We start from the raw sequence: 17,557 nt of genomic DNA, 5'->3' as shown, positions 1-17,557 counted from the left end.
ATGGAACCCCAGAAGCTGCTGAGCATTGGATTTCTGCTATGCTCTCTGACTTGCCTCTTACTGGAAACTGTAGTTTCCTCTGTGTTACCTTCATCTGCCTTTGGAATACAAGACAAAGCAGGATTGAAACCACGCTCAAGGGGTGTGTTTGCTGTTACAACAAATGTTCCTATCTTCCAAAGGGATAGCATACATGTCTCGGGTCAGGAAAAACTGATTTTGTATTTAAAAATCATGTTCACAGGAAAGCAAATGATCAGGATTTGGTTCAGATTAGTTCAACAAGCACTAACCCTTCTACTATGCACTAAGCCCTTTGCTAAATGACATGAATTACAAGTTCACAGGCGGACCACCAAAGCCATAGATGCCAACTTCCCATGGAATATAACAAATACTCCCCCAAGACAAAAGGATAATTTTAAATTGTTTTGGTGGAGCGGTCAGGGAACATTTGATAACGGAAGTGAATTTAAGGGAAACCTGATGACCACTGATCCGGCTTAGGTGCTCCCAAAGCCCAGCTTCCAACATGCACATTTGCTGCTCAGACCCTTTCCAGAGGTCCGACTCTGGAAACTGTCTTGCTGGTGAGTGGTGAACCTTCTTGACTCCACACCAGAGACACTTTTGTTTTCCCTGCCTCTTTCCTTAGGATTAAATCATGGTATCCACTCCTTCCTTCCCCATTTCCTAAAGAAAAGAGCCAATATCTCTAGCCTTACCTTAATTGGCAGACTCCCTCTAAAGTTCCTTCGCCAGTTGCCCTGGCACCTTCCCACTCAGGATGCTCCTGGGTCTGGTGGCCTTCTCCTTTCTCTTCATGAAACACTCACTACCTTCAGTCTCCTGCAGAACTCCCAAACACTCCAGGAAACAACACATTACTTATTAATTTTTGCTCCTCTTTCACAGAGTGCCCCATTTATTCACCAAGACCTCAAGTAAGCCCTTAAGTTATCTAGGGCAGAGCTTATTGTTCCTATTTGACTCATGAGAAGGCAAAGATTATATCCATCTGAGGATACCTTTTTTTCTTTAATATGTGCCCCTTGAACATTTTAGAGGAAGCACAACAGAGTACATAAGAATATAGGTTCTGGGCAACTATAAGAGCATTATATCTAGGACAATAATTTGACCTTGAACCAGGGTTGAAATCCCAGCCTCATCATTTACTTGACCTATCCTTAATGAAACTTTATGCTCTTTCTACAGAAAACCACAGGTCCTGGCAGAGTAACTTCAGAGATTACTTGTGGGATCTCTTCAAAAGTTCCATACCTCCAGCAGCCATTTTTGCTTTTGTTGTCAGCACAGCACTACTGGGGATTCTCTGCTGCCTCACGTAAGCTGTTGTGGGATGAGTAAAGGGGAGGAGAGAGGGAACCTGAGGAACAGATAGGAAAAATCAGGTTCCACACCAGCCAGCACAACAGTAATTAGGGAAAATTTTAAGAAAAGTGATTCTGGGACCAAAACTCTGAAAGGCCATGCAACCGTCTTTTAAAACATCTCCTCTACTTTCTTTCTTTCCTCCAACCTGCTCTGTCCATTACCAATGACTTACAGGTGACATTTAATAACCAGTATTTGCAACTGCTCTTTTTTTTTTTACTAACTTCATTAACTCCTAACTTTCCTTCCCTTTGCTTTAGGAACCAAAGAATACATAATTAACTGTTTTATCAATTGCCTGAAAATTTACCAAACTATTTACCTACATCAGCGATTTTCAACTGGTGTGACAGAAGAATTTTTATTTCTATTTTTAATTATATTTTATTGATTATGCTCTTACAGTTGACCCAATTTTTACCCCTTTGCTCCCCTCCACCCAGCACCCCCTCTCCTGCAGGCAATCCCCTCAGTTTGTTCATGTCAGTGGGTCATGTGTATTGGTCCCTTGGCTACTCCATTTCCTATACTGTACTTTACATCCCCATGGCTATTCTGTAACTACCTCTTTGTACTTCTTAATTCCCCCACCACTTCCTCCCCTTCTTCCCACCTCCCTCCCACCTGGCAACCATCAAAATGCTCTCCTTATCCATGATTCTGTTTCTGTTCTTGTTTGCTTAGTTTGTTTTTTAGATTCGACTTTTGATGGATATGAATTTTTTGCCATTTTATTGCTCATGGTTTTGGACTTCTTTTTCTTAAGTGAGTCCCTTTAACATTTCATATAATAAGTTCCTTCAGTTTTTTTTTCTTGTCTGCGAAGTTCTTTGTCTGCCCTTCAATTCTAAATAATAGCTTTGATGCATAGAGCAATTTTGGCTGTAGGTCTCTGCTTTTCATGACTTTGAATATTTCTTGCCAATCCCTTCTAGCCTGCAAAGTTTCTTTGGAGAAATCAGCTGACACTCTTATAGGAACTCCCTGGTAGGTAACTAACTTCTTTTCTCTTGCTGCTTTTAAGATTCTCCTTTATCTTTAACCTTTGGCATTTTAATTATGATGTGTCTTGGAGTGGGCCTCTTTGGGTCCATCTTGTATGGGACTCTGTGCTTCCTGGACTTGCATGTCTATTTCTTTCACCAAATTAAGGAAGTTTTCTTTCATTATTTTTTCAAATAGATTTCCAGTTTCTTGCTATTTCTCTTCTCCTTCTGGCATCCGTGTGATGTGAATATTGGACCTCTTGAAGTTGTCCTAGAGGCTGCTTATACTATCCTCATTTTCTGGAGTCATTTCTCTTCTTGTTGTTCTCATTGGTTGTTTTCTGCTTCCTTATGTTCCAAATCAATGACTTGATTCTCAGTTTCATCCACTCTACTATTGTATCACTATAAATTGTTCTTTATTTCAACTAGTGTACCCTTCATTTCTGACTGGGTCTTTTTATGCTGTTGAGGTCCTCACTAAGTTCCTTGAGCATCCTTATAACTGGTGTTTTGAACTCTGCATCTGGTAGATTGCTTATCTCCATTTTGTTTAGTTCTTTCTCTGGAGTTTTGATCTGTTCTTCCATTTTGACCGTGTTTCTTTGTCTTCTTGTTGTAGCAGCTTCCCTGTGCTTGTTTCTATGTATTAGGTAGAGTTGCTATGACTCCCTGTCTTGGTAGTATGGCCTAATGTAGTAGGTGTTCTATAGGGTGCAATGGCAGAGCCTCCCCTATCACCCAAGCTGGGTACTTGAGGTGCACCCTTCATGCGGGCTGAGTATACTCTCCTCTTGTAGTTGAGCCTTGGTTGCTGTTGGCACATCAATGGGGGGGATTTATCTGAGCCATTCAGCTGTAAGGACTGGCTGTGAACACTGACCACCAGCCTCCACCCTCCAAGGAGGATCAGCTGTGCAGGGGCAGGGTGGTGGTGCTCCGACGTGGTCTGTAGCTGTCCACTGGGCATGCAGGCTCTGGGGTTTCCTAGGTGGTGCAGGCCAAGGTCAGCCCCCACCTGTGTTTTTCCCAGGACCACCCTGCCTAAGGTATAAAGCAATCTGAGATGGCTGCTACTTGTACTGGGCTTGGAGATTCCCAGGTGAAGTCAAGGTGTGAATCTAGGCTAGCTGCTGCTAGTGCTGGGCCTGGGGCCACTTAGCAAGAAGTACAGGGGCTAGGGGCTCACTGAAGCTGGCTGTTGCTTGTTTGAGAGGATTTAGTAAGTTGTGAAGCATGAGCTAAGACCAGCCATTCATATGGAAAATCCACTGTTAACAGCTTGGGTGAGCCAGTAGGTTGGGTGGGACAGAGTCTCTGGGATCTACAGGGTAGGGCATACAGTGTTAGCCAGGTTGATGGAGTCTCAGATACGGCACCAGAGCTCTGTGGCTCTGTGGAAAGGGTTCAGAAAAGGGACAATGGCCTCTGCTTGCCTTGATGCCAGACACTTCAGTTTCTCCCTGTGCACCACTGGTGACTTTCAAGCTACTACCTTGGTGCTGGAGCTCAGAAGGAGTAAGTCTGAGTAAGCCCATGTGTGGGTTCTTTAAGAGGAACTGCTTGGGACTCCAGAAGTTTCTTACACTGACTCAATCCCTGCTGGTGTTTGAAGCCAGAAGTTGAGGGCACTTATCTTCCTGGCACTGGAACCCTAGGTCGTGGGTCCTGGTGTGGAGCTGGGACTCCTCGAACCAAATCTTTAAACATGCAATACCTGACTACTTAGTCAGGGGCACTGACCTCCTTTTCCTTAGAGTGTCAAATAAAATATGACAACAGCTAACACAATAGCAGTCTGGTGTGAATGAATCAAAATTATACTTAATTTTTGGTCAAATAGGCAAAAATACATATTTTTGGTGTGCCACAGAATTTTAGCAATTAGTTTATGTGTGCCATGAGATAGAAAAGGTTGAAAATCACTGATCTACATAAATCACATGAAGCCAAAGAGATTCCTGAAATAGTTGACAATATATTTAAGTATAGCTACAAAAGCATAAATTTCATTAGTTCAATCAGTACTTACCAAGAGATAACTACCTGACTGTCTCAGTCCTGGTTGCTGGAGAGACAGAGAAATAATTACAGACTGTTGATCAGCGCTATGGTGGGAGACAGTTCAAGTGTGGGAACCTATAAAAGTGGGTGATGGGATTAAAGAAGGTTTTGTGTAGTAAAGGACTGTTCAGACTTTGCAATGTAATAAAGTAGCTGAGAGCAAAGATTAGATGAAGGGTGTGGTGTCTCCACCTATGACTCCTAAGAACCTCAAAATGGTCACAGGATCAAGAACTGCATCTATGAAACAACCTTAGGTACAGTTACTGGTACATAGAACTGATTGGAGCCAAATAGAAGTCAGAAGTTTTTGAGAAGCTTATTGCTAAAGAAACCATAAACCAAAACGAAATGAGCAATTCACTGTTTGAGGCTTAAAACAGTATTTGAACACAGGTTTGAAGGCTCCTAGGAGGGCTTGCTCCCCAACACTGGCTTCAGATGCAGTCATAGACAATAATGGACAGGAAGGGCCTCACAGAGGATGGGCAATGGGCCAGGGAACTCCTAGGCAAGATCCTGGCCTAATCAATGTCTGCCCAGCAGGATTCTAGGATAATTCCAGAGCAGTGACTGCTGTGTCTTCCATTCTTCCTCTTTCCATATGGAAATGTTTATGGTGGTTATCCTCTTCCTGTGCCAACCACCATATATGGGGTGTGGAAATCAGGGGCAGATAGCATGTTTCAGTTCATAGGTCACTTAACCAAGAAAAGCTACACCCAGATTTGAGAGAAGCAAACATCACCCAGATGCTCTGGACTTTGAGCTGGACACAGTAAGGAATGGATTTGAGTCTTGGGGAAATGTTGTGCCACAAGCCAGGTGTTCTGGAAGCAGATAGTGAGAGGAGTTTGCTATGCAGGGTATTATCAGTGATCAATGCCTGTGGAGGGTAGGGGGAGAAAGGGAGAAGTTAAACTGCCTTGCAAGTTCAACAAAGCCGTGGTCAACCCCATCAGAGCTGTCCCCACATTATATAAAGGTCCAGCTGAAATAGCTGGACTTTTATAACCATGCCTTGATTCATTAATGGATGTGGGAAATACAGGCAGCTCTTGACAGCTGAGGCAAACCCTAAAATTGCTAACAGCTAGGGGCTGTGTGTTGACAGCAGTCTCAGCAGCAAGGCCTTTTCCAGGGGCAGGGATCTCAGTGTCATGTTTCTGTGTGCACTGCAGCCTGGCTGTGTTCCGCGTATGGAAGGAAGAGTGGAACAGATAGATATCAGGGAATCAGTAAGAAAGACTGACAGAGACTGGGTATATGCTCACCAATCCTGTTTCTTCTTCCCAAACACAGAGGAAGAGTGCATTTCCTAACTAAAGAAGCCAGGACTCAAAGTCAAGATATATCTGATTCTGTATCTTTTAAGTCATTGTTACTCAAACTATGGCCAGTGGGCCAACTGCATCAGAAACACTGGAAATATTGGTTAAAATGCACATCCAGAAAGGCTTCTGTGCAGATAAAGTAGGCAACATGCCAAGAGAAGTAGTACTTCCTTCTTTGAAGTAGATGGCTTAACCTGAGGAGAAAATTCAATAAGTCCTTGTCGGGAACAAGCGAACTGCCCAGTAAAGAAACATCAGGGCATTGGGGGCAAGAGGGCAGACCAGAGATAGCAAAACAAAACAAGACATTGATGAAAAAATATAAAAGGAGATTTGAAATACAGGATCAAAAAAGCCAGCCCTATTAAATAGAGATAAAGATTTTAATGAAAGTAAGATCCAAGAAAAAAATGATAGATGCAGGAGACAATTTCTTCGTAGAAGAAAAGCGAAACAATATAACAAAAAATACTTCAAGGTATAATTTTTAAATGTTGCAGAAATAAAGGAGGATTTGAGCCTACAGTCACAAAGGGCACATCAAGTCACAGGAAAAATTAGCACTTGGCAATGGGCACATAATAGGCTCTCAATAATAGTTGTTGATTTTTTATTACTGCATTTTACAGCAAGGATTGCAAATAGTTGCTCCGTGCCTCTTCTTTCATCCTCTGTACTCACCAATACACTATTAGCTGTAGCTGTAATGAAGGCTTAATCCAGCTGCTGATTACCTGAGGAAATCAACGTGGAAGCCTCTTGGCACTCCAGTGGTAATCAGGGGGACTGACTGGCACCACCAAGTATGCAAAGATACATGTATAAGGAATTTTTGGTACTGTTCATAATAGTGAAAAAATAAATGTCCATTGGTTGGTTAAAGAAAGCATACAATAAGTTCATACAATGAGTACTATATAGTAACCAAAACATTGTTGTAGAGGGACAATTACATGGAACATTGTTTCATACTCATGAAACATTGTTGAGTACAAAAAAAATCAGATTATAACAGAGGATATACAATTTAATCCAATTTGTTATTAAAAACTATATGTATGGGAGAAAAGCCTTTAAGGACTTTACCAAAATATTAGGTATTGTTTATCTCCTTCTGGTAGTGAATAGGTGGTTTTAATTATTACTATTGTTGTTATTTAATTTCATGTTTATTTTTGTCTATCTGTACTTTCTAATCTTTCCACAATAATCTGTATTGTTTGATTAGTACATTTTTCAAAAGATACTTTAAAAGCAAAAGCAAAGCCCTGCCCTGTGTGGCTCAGTTGCTTGGAGCATCGTCCCATAAACCAAAAGGTCGCGTGTTTGATTCCCAGTCAGGGCACATGCCTCCAAGAAGCAACCAATAGATGTTTCTCTCTCACATCATGTTTCTCTTCCTCTTTCTCTTCCTCCCTTCCTCTCTCTCTAAAATCAATAAACATGTCCTCGGGTGAAGATTTTAAAAAAAGAAGAAGAGAAACTGTCTGACCATACTTCTACCTCTACCTCAAATCCCAACCGTACCAGAAACACATTCTTACTCATTTTCTCAAGGCATCAAAGCATTTTGTTCATATAAAATCATGTGGTTTATAGACAAGAAGCTGTCTAAAATCCTATCTTGGAAAAGGTGATGTAATGACAAAGTAACTCTGCAAACCAGGAGAGTGTATAGGAATTTAAATTTTGTTCAGCACTCATTATTTTCTCTTCCTTTCCCAGTATTCTTGTAGGTGAACCAGACTAATGAAGTACTAGAAGATTCAGTTGGACTAACATGGAGTTCAATTTGATGGATTCCAAGAGAGTGGAGAATGTGCTTACAATAAAGAAATATCTATTAGTTAAAATTAAATTGTCTTTATCTGAGACTATTGTTGCCTTATTATCTCTTTTAAAATATGCAATTGAAAAATGGGAATAGTCTTATTACTGTGTTGATTATAGAAGTAATACATACTTTTTGTAAAGTTTTTTCATAAAATACAGAAAGAAGAAAGAGTACCCATAGCACAGAGCCCAGAAATAAACGTTGTTAACATTGTGGTGTATCTCCTTTCAAACTTTTCTATGCTTATATTACCAGTTTTCCAAAATCTGTTCTATGAAACAACATTTCTGTTTTAATAAGTGTTATGAGACAATAGGCGCTCTGTGGTCAATTAAGTTTTGAAAGATGCTGGATTAAACAAATTTAAGCATGGTTCTTTTTTATTGAATTTATTGGGGTGACTGGTTAACAAAATTATATGGGTTTCAGGTATACAATTCTATAATACGTTGTCTGCATATTAGAGTGTGGGTTCACTACCCCAAGTCAAATCTCCTTCCATCACTATTTATCTCTCTTATCCTCTTCTACCTCCCCCACCCCCCTTTCCCTCTGGTAATCACCATACTGTTGCCTTTGTCTATGAGATTTTCTTTTTTTGCTTAATCCCTTCATCTTTTTCACCCAGCCTCCAACCCCCTCCTGTCTCACAGCTGTCAGTCTGTTCTCTGGATCTATGAGTCTGTTTCTATTTTGTTTCTTTGTTCTAGGACCTCTAAGAGCCTTTAAAGACTAATATGAATCTCCAGGAGAGGACATAATGTGCAGAATTTCCAAAATAAATTTGAACATGGGATTGAGAAATGCTGATGCACACACAGTCACAGTAACTCATTCACATAGATGCTTTTTCTTTTACCAAATAACATACAATGCATGCTCTTTTGTAGCTTACTTTTTCTTCACTATGACATCATGGATAAATTTCCATGTCAGTAAATACGTGCCTACATAATTTTAGTGTTGTGTAGTAGTCTTTGCAGTGGGTATGACATAAGTCATTTAACCACTCTGCATATAATACTAATTATAGCAACACCCCATATAATAATGTTTCTGTCAATGACAGACAGCATATATGACAGTGGGCCCATAAGATTATAATGGACCTGAAAAGTTCCTATCACCTAGTGACAAGGTAGCGGTCCTAACATCCTAGCACAGTGCACTACTCATGTGTTTGTGGTGATGCTGGTGTAAATGAACTTACTATGCTTCCAGTTGTATAAAAGTATAGTACATACCATTATGTACAGTACATAATATTTGATAATAATAATAAACAGCCATGTTACTGGATTACGTATTTACTATACCATAAATTTCATCATTACTTTTTAAAATTATATTTTATTGATTATGCTATTACAGTTGTCCTAATTTTTCCCTTTGCCCCCTTCAACCAGTGCCTCACACTCCCTCATGAAATCCCCACACCATTGTTCATATCCATGGATCATGCATATAAGTTCTTAATGGCTACTCCATTTCCTATACTGTACTTTACATCCTCATGGCTATTCTGTAACTGCCTATTTGTACTTCTTAATCCCCTCACCTCTTCGCCCATTCCCCAACACCACACTCCCATCAGGCAACCATCAAAATGCTCTCTGTATCCATGATTCTGTCTCTGTTCTTCTTGTTTGCTTAGTTTGTTTTTTAGATTCAATTTTTGATGGATATGTATTTTTTGCCATTTTATTGTTCATAGTTTTGGTCTTCTTTTTCTTTTTTATAAGATTTTATTTATTTATTTTAACAGACAGGGGAATGGAGGGAGAAAGAGAGGGAAAGAAACATCAATGTGTGGTTTTCTCTTACATGACACCAACTGGGGACCTGGCCCACAACCCAGGCATGTGCCCTGACTGGGAATCGAACTGATGACCCTTTGGTTTGCAAGCTGGCTCTCAATCCACTGAGCCACACCAGCCAGAGCTGTTCTTTTTCTTAAATAAGTCCCTTTAACATTTCATGATATAATGTTTTGGCAATGAGCAAGTCCTTTAGTTTTTTCTTGTCTAGGAAGCTTTTTATCTGCCCTTCGATTCTAAATAATAGCTTTGATGCATAGAGCAATTTTGGCTGTAGGTCTCTGCTTTTCATGACTTTGAATATTTCTTGCCAATCCCTTCTAGCCTGCAAAGTTTCTTTGGAGAAATCAGCTGACACTCTTATAGGAACTCCCTGGTAGGTAACTAACTTCTTTTCTCTTGCTGCTTTTAAGATTCTCCTTTATCTTTAAACTTTGGCATTTTAATTATGATGTGTCTTGGAGTGGGCCTCTTTGGGTCCATCTTTGGGTCGAGTTTGGGGCTCTCTGTGCTTCCTGGACTTGCATATCTATTTCCTTCACCAAATTAGGGAAGTTTTCTTTCATTATTTTTTCAAATAGATTTCTAATTTCTTGCTATTTCTCGCTATTTCTCTTCTCCTTCTGGCATCCGTGTGATGTGAATATTGGACCTCTTGAAGTTGTCCCAGAGGCTGCTTATACTATCCTCATTTTTTGGAGTCATTTCTCTTCTTGATGTTCTCATTGGTTGTTTTTGTTTCCTTATATACCAAATCACTGATTGATTCTCAGCTTCATCCACTCTACTGTTGTATCCCTGTAAACTGTTCTCTATTTCAATTAGTGTATCCTTCATTTCGGACTGCATCTTTTGCTGCTGAGGTCCTCACTAAGATCCTTGAACATCCTTATAACTAGTGTTTTGAACTCTGCATCTGGTAGATTGCTTATCTTCATTTTTGTTTAGTTCTTTTTCTGGACTTTTGATCTGTTCTTTCATTGGGGCCATGATTCTTTGTCTCCTCATTTTGGCAGCCTCCTTGTGTTTGTTTCTATGTATTCAGTAGAGCTACTTTGGCTCCCTGTCTTGGTAGTGTGGCCTATTGTAGTAGGTGTTCTATAGGGTGCAGAGGCACAGCCTCCCCTATCACCCAAGCTGGGTACTCGAAGTGTGCCCTCCATGTAGGCTGAGTACATCCTCCTCTTGTAGTTGAACCTTGATAGCTGTTGTTAGGTCAATGGGAGGGATTTACTTAGGACAGTCAGGTGCAAGGATTGGCTACGACTACTGACCACCAACCTCTGCCCTGTGCGGAGGATCAGCAGTGCAGGGGCAGGGTGGTGGTGCTCCAACATGGTCTGTAGCTGCCCACTGGGTGTGCTGGTCCTGGGGTTTCCTGGGTGGTGCAGACCAAGGTCAGTCCCCACCTGTGTTTTGCCTAGGGAACCCTGCCTGAGCTATAAAGCAATGTGAGATGGCTGCTGGGCTTGGAGATTCCCAGGTGAAGCCAAGCTATGAATCTAGGCTGGCTGCTGCTAGTGCTGGCCTGGGGCTCACTGAGACCAGCTGTTGCTTGTTTGAAAGGATTTAGGAGGTTGTGCAGCAGGAGCCAAGACCAGCCATTCATGTGGAAAAGCAGCTAGGGTGGGCCCGGAGGTTGGGTAGGGCAGAGTCTCTGGGGATCTCCAAGGCAGTCAAACAGGGTTAGCCACTGTGATGGAGTCTCAGATATGGCACCATCTTGTCAGCTCAGTCTGGATGGGTATGGTTTCTTTATATCATTACTTTTGAGTGTACTCTTTCTACTTATAAACAAGTTTTCTGGGCTGTCTATCCAACATGGGGGCATAGAGAGATACACTTTGCCTCCTCGCAAACCAAAAGAAGGACAACAAAGTAAAAAAAAAAAAATAATAACAAGAACTCCCAGAAAGTTGAACTCTATGGAAGTCTGACAACCAAGGAGTTAAAGGAGAAATATTCATCCAGACTGGCAAGAGGGCAGAGATGGGCAGATGGGGTGGAGAGGACTTGTGGCAAGGCAGCAGCTGGAGGACCAGGGTAGGTGAGGTGGTGGCTGGCAGACCAGGCAGTCCCACATTTTCATGCAGATAAACTGGAAGGAACAAATGAGGAGTGAGACAGGCCACACAACCCAGGGTTCCAACCAGGGGAAGTAAAGCCTCAAAACCTCTGACTGAAAAAATCTGTGGGTGTAGTGGCAGTCGGAGAAACTCCCAGCCTCACAGAAGACTTTGTTGAAGAGACCCACAGGATACTAGAACATACACAAAACTACCCACCCAGGAATCAGCACCACAAGGGCCCAATTTGCTTATGGGTAGCAGGGGAAGTGACTGAAGCCTGCTGAGAGTCCAGCAACCAGCATTATTCCCTCTCGGACCCCTCCCCCACACACAGCATCACAACATAGCGTCCTGGGTTGCCCCGCCCTGGTGAATACCTAAGGTTCTGCCCCTTACAATGTAAGAGGCATGAAAATATGGCCCAAATGAAAGAACAGACCAATGCTCCAAAAATAGAACTAAGTGATAAAGAGATAGCCAACCTATCAGATACAGAGTTCAAAACACTGGTAATGAGGATGGTCACAGAAATGGTTGAGTATGGTAACAAAATAGAGGAAGAAGTGAAGGCTATGCAAAGTGAAATAAAGGAAAATGCACAGGGAACCAACAGAGATGGGAAGGAAACTGGGACTCAAATGAACAGTTTGGAGCAGAAGGAAGAAATAAACATTCAACCAGAACAGAATGAAGAAATGAGAATTCAAAAAAATGAGGAGAGGCTTAGGAACATCCGAGACAACCTTAAACGTTACATCTGAAGCATAGGGGGGCCAGGAGAAGAGCAAGAGCAAGAAATGGAAAACTTATTTGAACAAATAATGAAAGAGAACTTCCCTAATCTGGCAAAGGAAATAGACTTCTAGGAAGTCCAGGAAGCTCAGAGAGTCCCAAACAAGCTGGACCCAAGGAAGCACACACAGAGGCACATCATAATTAAGTTACCCAAGATTAAAGATAAGGAGGGAATCTTAAAAGCAGCAAGAGAAAAGGAGACAGTTACTTACAAAAAAGTTCCCATAAGACTATCAGCTGATTTCTCAAAAGAAACCTTACAAGGCATGAAAGGGCTGCAAAGAAGTATTCAAAGTTATGAAAGGCAAGGACCTACATCCAAGATTACTCTTTCCAGCAAAACTATCATTTAGAATGGAAGGGCAGATAAAGTGCTTCGCAAATAAGGTCAAGTTAAAGGAGTTCATCATCACTAAGTCTTTATTATATAAAATGTTAAAGGGACTTATCTAAGAAAAAGAAGATGATCAAAAATATGAACAGTACAATGACAACAAACTCACAGTTATTAACAACTGAACCTAAAACAAAAACAAACTAAGCAAACAACTAGAGCAAGAACAGAACCACAGAAATGGAGCTCACATGGAGGGTTATCAGTGGGGAGGGGGAAAGGGGAGAATGGGGGAAAGGGTACAAGGAATAAGAAGCATAATTGGTAAGTACAAAATAGACAGGGGAAGGTTAAGAATAGTATGGGAAATGGAGAAGCCAAAGAACTCATATGTACGACCCATGGACATGAACTAAGGTGGGGGAATGCTGGTGATAGGGCAGGTGCAGGGCCAAGGAGAATAAAGGGGAGAAAAAATGGGACAACTGTAATAACATAATCAATAAAATATATTTTTTAAAAAGTTTTCTGTAAGACAGCATGTTGTACCATATCAGCAGGAGCCTTATACATCTTGTCTCTTGATTGCATCATTTTCTCTTGTGCTTGATTTAATCTTGTGTTGTTTTGTACTGTAACATGCTGTACTGGCTTGTACCCTAGGAGCAATAGGCTATACCATATAGCCTAGGTGTGCGGTAGGCTGTACCATCTAGGTTTGTGTACATGTACTCTATGACATTTGCATAACAATGCACCCACCTAAAGACACATTTCTCAGAAATATCATCCTTCAGCAGTGCGTGACTGTGTTTAAGATGGTTCTACTTTTTCACTATTATAAATATAATTCAGGTAATAGTTTTATAAATTATTAATTTGTATTTCCCCTTTGCTGTTCTGCATTTGAAGTCATTCACTCAGTGGACACTTACTGAACACCTACCATGAGCCAGGCACTATTCTGGGCAGGCAGCGAAACAGATTAATCCTGGCTCTTGTGGAGCGTCTGTGCTAGTGGAAGGATTCAGAGTATTCAAACAGCAACACTAGGTGTTCCAGGCAGAATATGCAGCAGAGCACAGGTGCTGGGATGAGAGCACTCCTGGTATATTCAAGTAGCAGCAAAGAAACCGGAGTCAGCAAGGGGCAGAATAGAGCCTTGTGGGCCATTGAAAGAATTTGGGCTCTTCTTGGGGACAATAAGGGAACCACTAGATGGTTTAGAGCAGAGAAGGGACATAATTTGATAGTTATTTTTAAAGGGTCATTTCAGCTGCCATGCTGAGAATGTAGGGGAGTGAGGAAAGAAGCAGGGAGACCAGTGGGGATGCTTTACCAAGATCCAGGTGAGAGATGATTTTGTTTGGACTCAGGTGGGGAGCAACAGAGTTACAGGAAGTGTCAGATTCTGGAGATATTGTGAAGAAAGCCAGAAGAATTTGCTTATGGGGAGCATGAGGTATAGGGAAGAGTGAGGCTCCAGGGATGCCTCTCAGGCTTTTGACCTGAGGAAGTGAAAGGATGTGTAGTCATTTATCGGGCTGATAAACTACAGGAGATTAGGAGTTTACTACATGGAAAATGTAAAGAGAAAGAAAGCCTGAGGTCATATTATAATGCATACTGAGGTCAGATCCAGCCAGCTGCCAGTCACTTGGCTTGTTCAGTGGCAAAGTGAATTTGGTTAAGACTACACCAGCCCTGGCTGGTGTGGCTCAGTGGATTGAGTGCCAGCCTGCAAACCAAGGGATCGTCAGTTCGGTTCCCAGTCAGGACACATGCCTGGGTTGAGGGCCAGGTCCCCAGTAGGGGACATGCAAGAGGCAATCACACGTTGATAATTCCCTCCCTCTCTCCCTCCCTGCAAAATAAATAAATAAAATCTTTAAAAAACAAAAGACTACACCAAAGCTAGGCAGGAGGCCTGACAGAGGCTAGCGGGAGCATTGTTCAAACTGAAAGACCACGGGCTGCCCTAGAGGCCAAGCGGGGCGGGAGGGACAGAAGGATAAGCTACATCCCTGTGGACACCCATGGGTGCCAGTTCACACTTGCAAGCTGAGACAAGGGGGTCAATTTCACTGCAAAGAATAGTAAAAGCCACTCATCCTTTGTCCCACACCCCCACATGTCAGGACACCATCATTCTTATCAAACCTGAAATGACTGTTTAATTTATCACCTTACACTGAGCTTTAAATGGGATTGGACATAAACTCAAATTTTTCCCCAAGAACCAGCAGGCAGGAGCTTGGGAAGTCATAAATTACAATAAAACAGAAGAGCTGCATTTTTTCTGAACATCCAAGTTTCAGTGTTAGTAGCATTTATGACTCTGCTACACAAACAACAATTTGATCAGCATCCTTACGCACCACTTTATAGGTTTTATATCTTGTCCAAGTTCCTTAATTTGCTGAATGTGGAATTGTTGTGTTATAGGCTATGACTATTTTATGTTTTTTTATATTGTTCCACATCATGGTTGTACCAATTTACACTTTAAGCTCACAGGCCTCCCTCCTCCTACTTTCCTGAACATTGTGTTATTTCCTTGGTTTTCTTTATATTTTTGCCTATTATATTTGGCAATATATATTTAATTTTTCCTGTACTTTTTAAATTCTTGAGGTATCCCTAGGTTTGATGCCCCCAAATTTTTAAACTTCTTTTTTGAAAGATAATGCACGTACAGAAAAGAGCACAGATCATAATAAGCCTTCAGCTCTAAGCATTACCACAAAGTAAACAAATTCATCGTCCTCCTCACCCTTAATGTAACCTCTGACCTGTGTCCCAACAAGGCTATTGCCTTGTCTGGTTTTTTAAAAGATTTTATTTATTTATATTTAGAGAGAGGGGAAGGGAAGGAGAAAGAGAGGTAGAGGAACATCAATGTGTGGTTGCCTCTTACGTGTCCCCAACTGGGGACCAGGCCCGCAACCCAGGCATGTGCCCTGACTGGGAATCAAACCAGCGACCCTTTGGTTTGCAGGCTCGCGCTCAATCCACTGAGCTACACCAGCCAGGGCACCTTGTCTGTTTTTAAACTTCATAAAAACTGACATGTATGTGTATTCTTCTGAGGTTTTCTCCTTTTACTTGCTTTATGTTTTCAGATCCATCCATGTTGATGCTTGCAGTAGTAGTTAGCCCGTTTTCATCCATTCTGTGTAACATCTTATTGTGTGAAAAGAGCTCTACTTATTCAGACCATCAACTGTAGAAGGACATTTGGATTGTTTCTGGGTTTTTTCTATTCTAAATAAAGCTTCTATAAATATTATTGCCGGTATGATAGTACACCACATGCAAGAATTTCTCTAAAGAATACCGACTGTGATTAACTTGCTGAGTCAAAGTGTAAGTGCACGTTTTACTGCGTTATACGATGCCAGAGATTCCCAAAGCGATTGCACCAATTCGTACTCCTACTACGAGTTGGAGTGCAATGTTCCCATTACCCCATATCCTTGAGGAAATGCAGTACCATCGGTCTTTTAATTTTTTGCCAATCTTATGGATGAGAAATTGTATCTTACTGTTTTCTTACTTTGCATTTCCCTGATAACTGATGAGATTGAAGATTTTTTCTTGTATTTATGGATCATTTGTCTTTCTCTTTTATACAATTCCTGTTAATGAATTTTGTCCTTTTTTCTGAATTGTAGTTTCATTTATGCCTTATCAATCAGTAAGAATTCTTTTTTAAAAACAGCTTTATAGAGGTATAATTTATTTTTTATTATTTGTGTGTGTTTTATTTTTTTAATTTTTAATTTTTATTCAGTTACAATTGTCAGAATTCTTTACATATTCTGTATACTAATGTTTTGTGGGCTATAGCTATGGAAAATATATTCTCCCAGTTTGAGGATTGTATTTTCACTCTTGATATGATATATTTTGATGAGTGGAAGTACTTAATTTAATGTAGTCAAATTTGGTGATCATTTTTCTGTTAGTGTTTTTGCTGTCCTTTTAAGAAATCCTTTTCTACCCCAAGGAAGTCTCCTATATTGTCTTATTTGTTTATATGTTTTATTGTTTATGCCGTTAGTTGTTTCAATTATTTCCCCCTTCACCCCCTGTGCTAAGCCCACCCCCACTCCCACAGTCAATCCCCACCCCGTTGTCCATGTCCATGGGCCCTGCATATATGTTCCTTGACTAATCCCTTCACCTTCTTTCAAACAGTTCCCACCTCCCACCTCTCCTCCTGTACTGTCTTCTAACAGCTTTGTAGTTTTGCCTTTCATATTTAGGTCCTTAAGCTACTCTGAATTAACTTCTGTATGGTGTGAGGTAGAGTCTGCCTTTATTTTTTTATTGGGTTGGCCAAGAAGTTTGTTTAGTTTTTTCCATAAAATAAAAGACATATTTTTTCATTTTCACCAATAACATTATTGATCTGGATATTTTGAGTATGTTGGCTATCTCCTGCATGGTATAACATTGATAGATCTCAATCACTGTCTTGATTTGATCGCCATCAACTTCAACTGATCTACCCAACCATGGAGCATCATCCAGTGAGAAATCTCCAGCACAAAACTTCGAAACTTTGCAAACCAGTTTTGACACATTTGATCAGTCACAACACCTTCTCCATAAACTGCACAAATCATTTTTTTTTTGCATTTCAGTTTCACTTTTACCTTTCTTGAAATAATAAAGCAAATATGCCAAAAATGTTGCTTATTTTCTTCCATCTGCAGTACTAAAATGACTACACAAAAATTCAACAATTTTGATGTTTTTTTAAAATGCATGCTGATATGACAGCTGTCACAATACAATCTAACAAAATTGTTTTTGAGTGAAGTTAAAGAAAACTAAGCACTACTAGAGCTATCTTACAGAGAAAAAACAAACTTTTTGGCCAACGCAATAATATTCTGAGAAGCTATCTTTTTACTTATG

General features: G+C 40.7%; 1 protein-coding gene across 1 annotated transcript; it reads left to right on the top strand.

Moving 5' to 3' along the window:
* Positions 1-1,352, top strand: SMIM9 (small integral membrane protein 9). The gene is made up of 2 exons (XM_024564356.1): positions 1-142; positions 1,219-1,352. Exons 1-2 carry the CDS (start codon positions 1-3, stop codon positions 1,350-1,352), a joined length of 276 nt encoding a protein of 91 aa, XP_024420124.1.
* Positions 1,353-17,557: the final 16,205 nt, after the last annotated feature.

This window comes from Desmodus rotundus, chromosome X, assembly GCF_022682495.2.
Source record: "Desmodus rotundus isolate HL8 chromosome X, HLdesRot8A.1, whole genome shotgun sequence".
Classification (NCBI taxonomy): domain Eukaryota; kingdom Metazoa; phylum Chordata; class Mammalia; order Chiroptera; family Phyllostomidae; genus Desmodus; species Desmodus rotundus.
The sequence above is the reverse complement of the archived record's forward strand: the minus strand, read 5'-3'. Positions and strand labels throughout refer to the sequence as shown.

What these genes read in the sequence shown, in the direction of transcription:
- SMIM9 (XM_024564356.1), top strand. Translation starts at nt 1, where the DNA reads ATGGAACCCCAGAAGCTGCTGAGCATTGGATTTCTGCTATGCTCTCTG. An exon ending in ATTGAAACCACGCTCAAGGG is followed by an intron (nt 143 to 1,218) that starts GTGTGTTTGCTG and finishes CTCTTTCTACAG; the next exon opens with AAAACCACAGGTCCTGGCAG.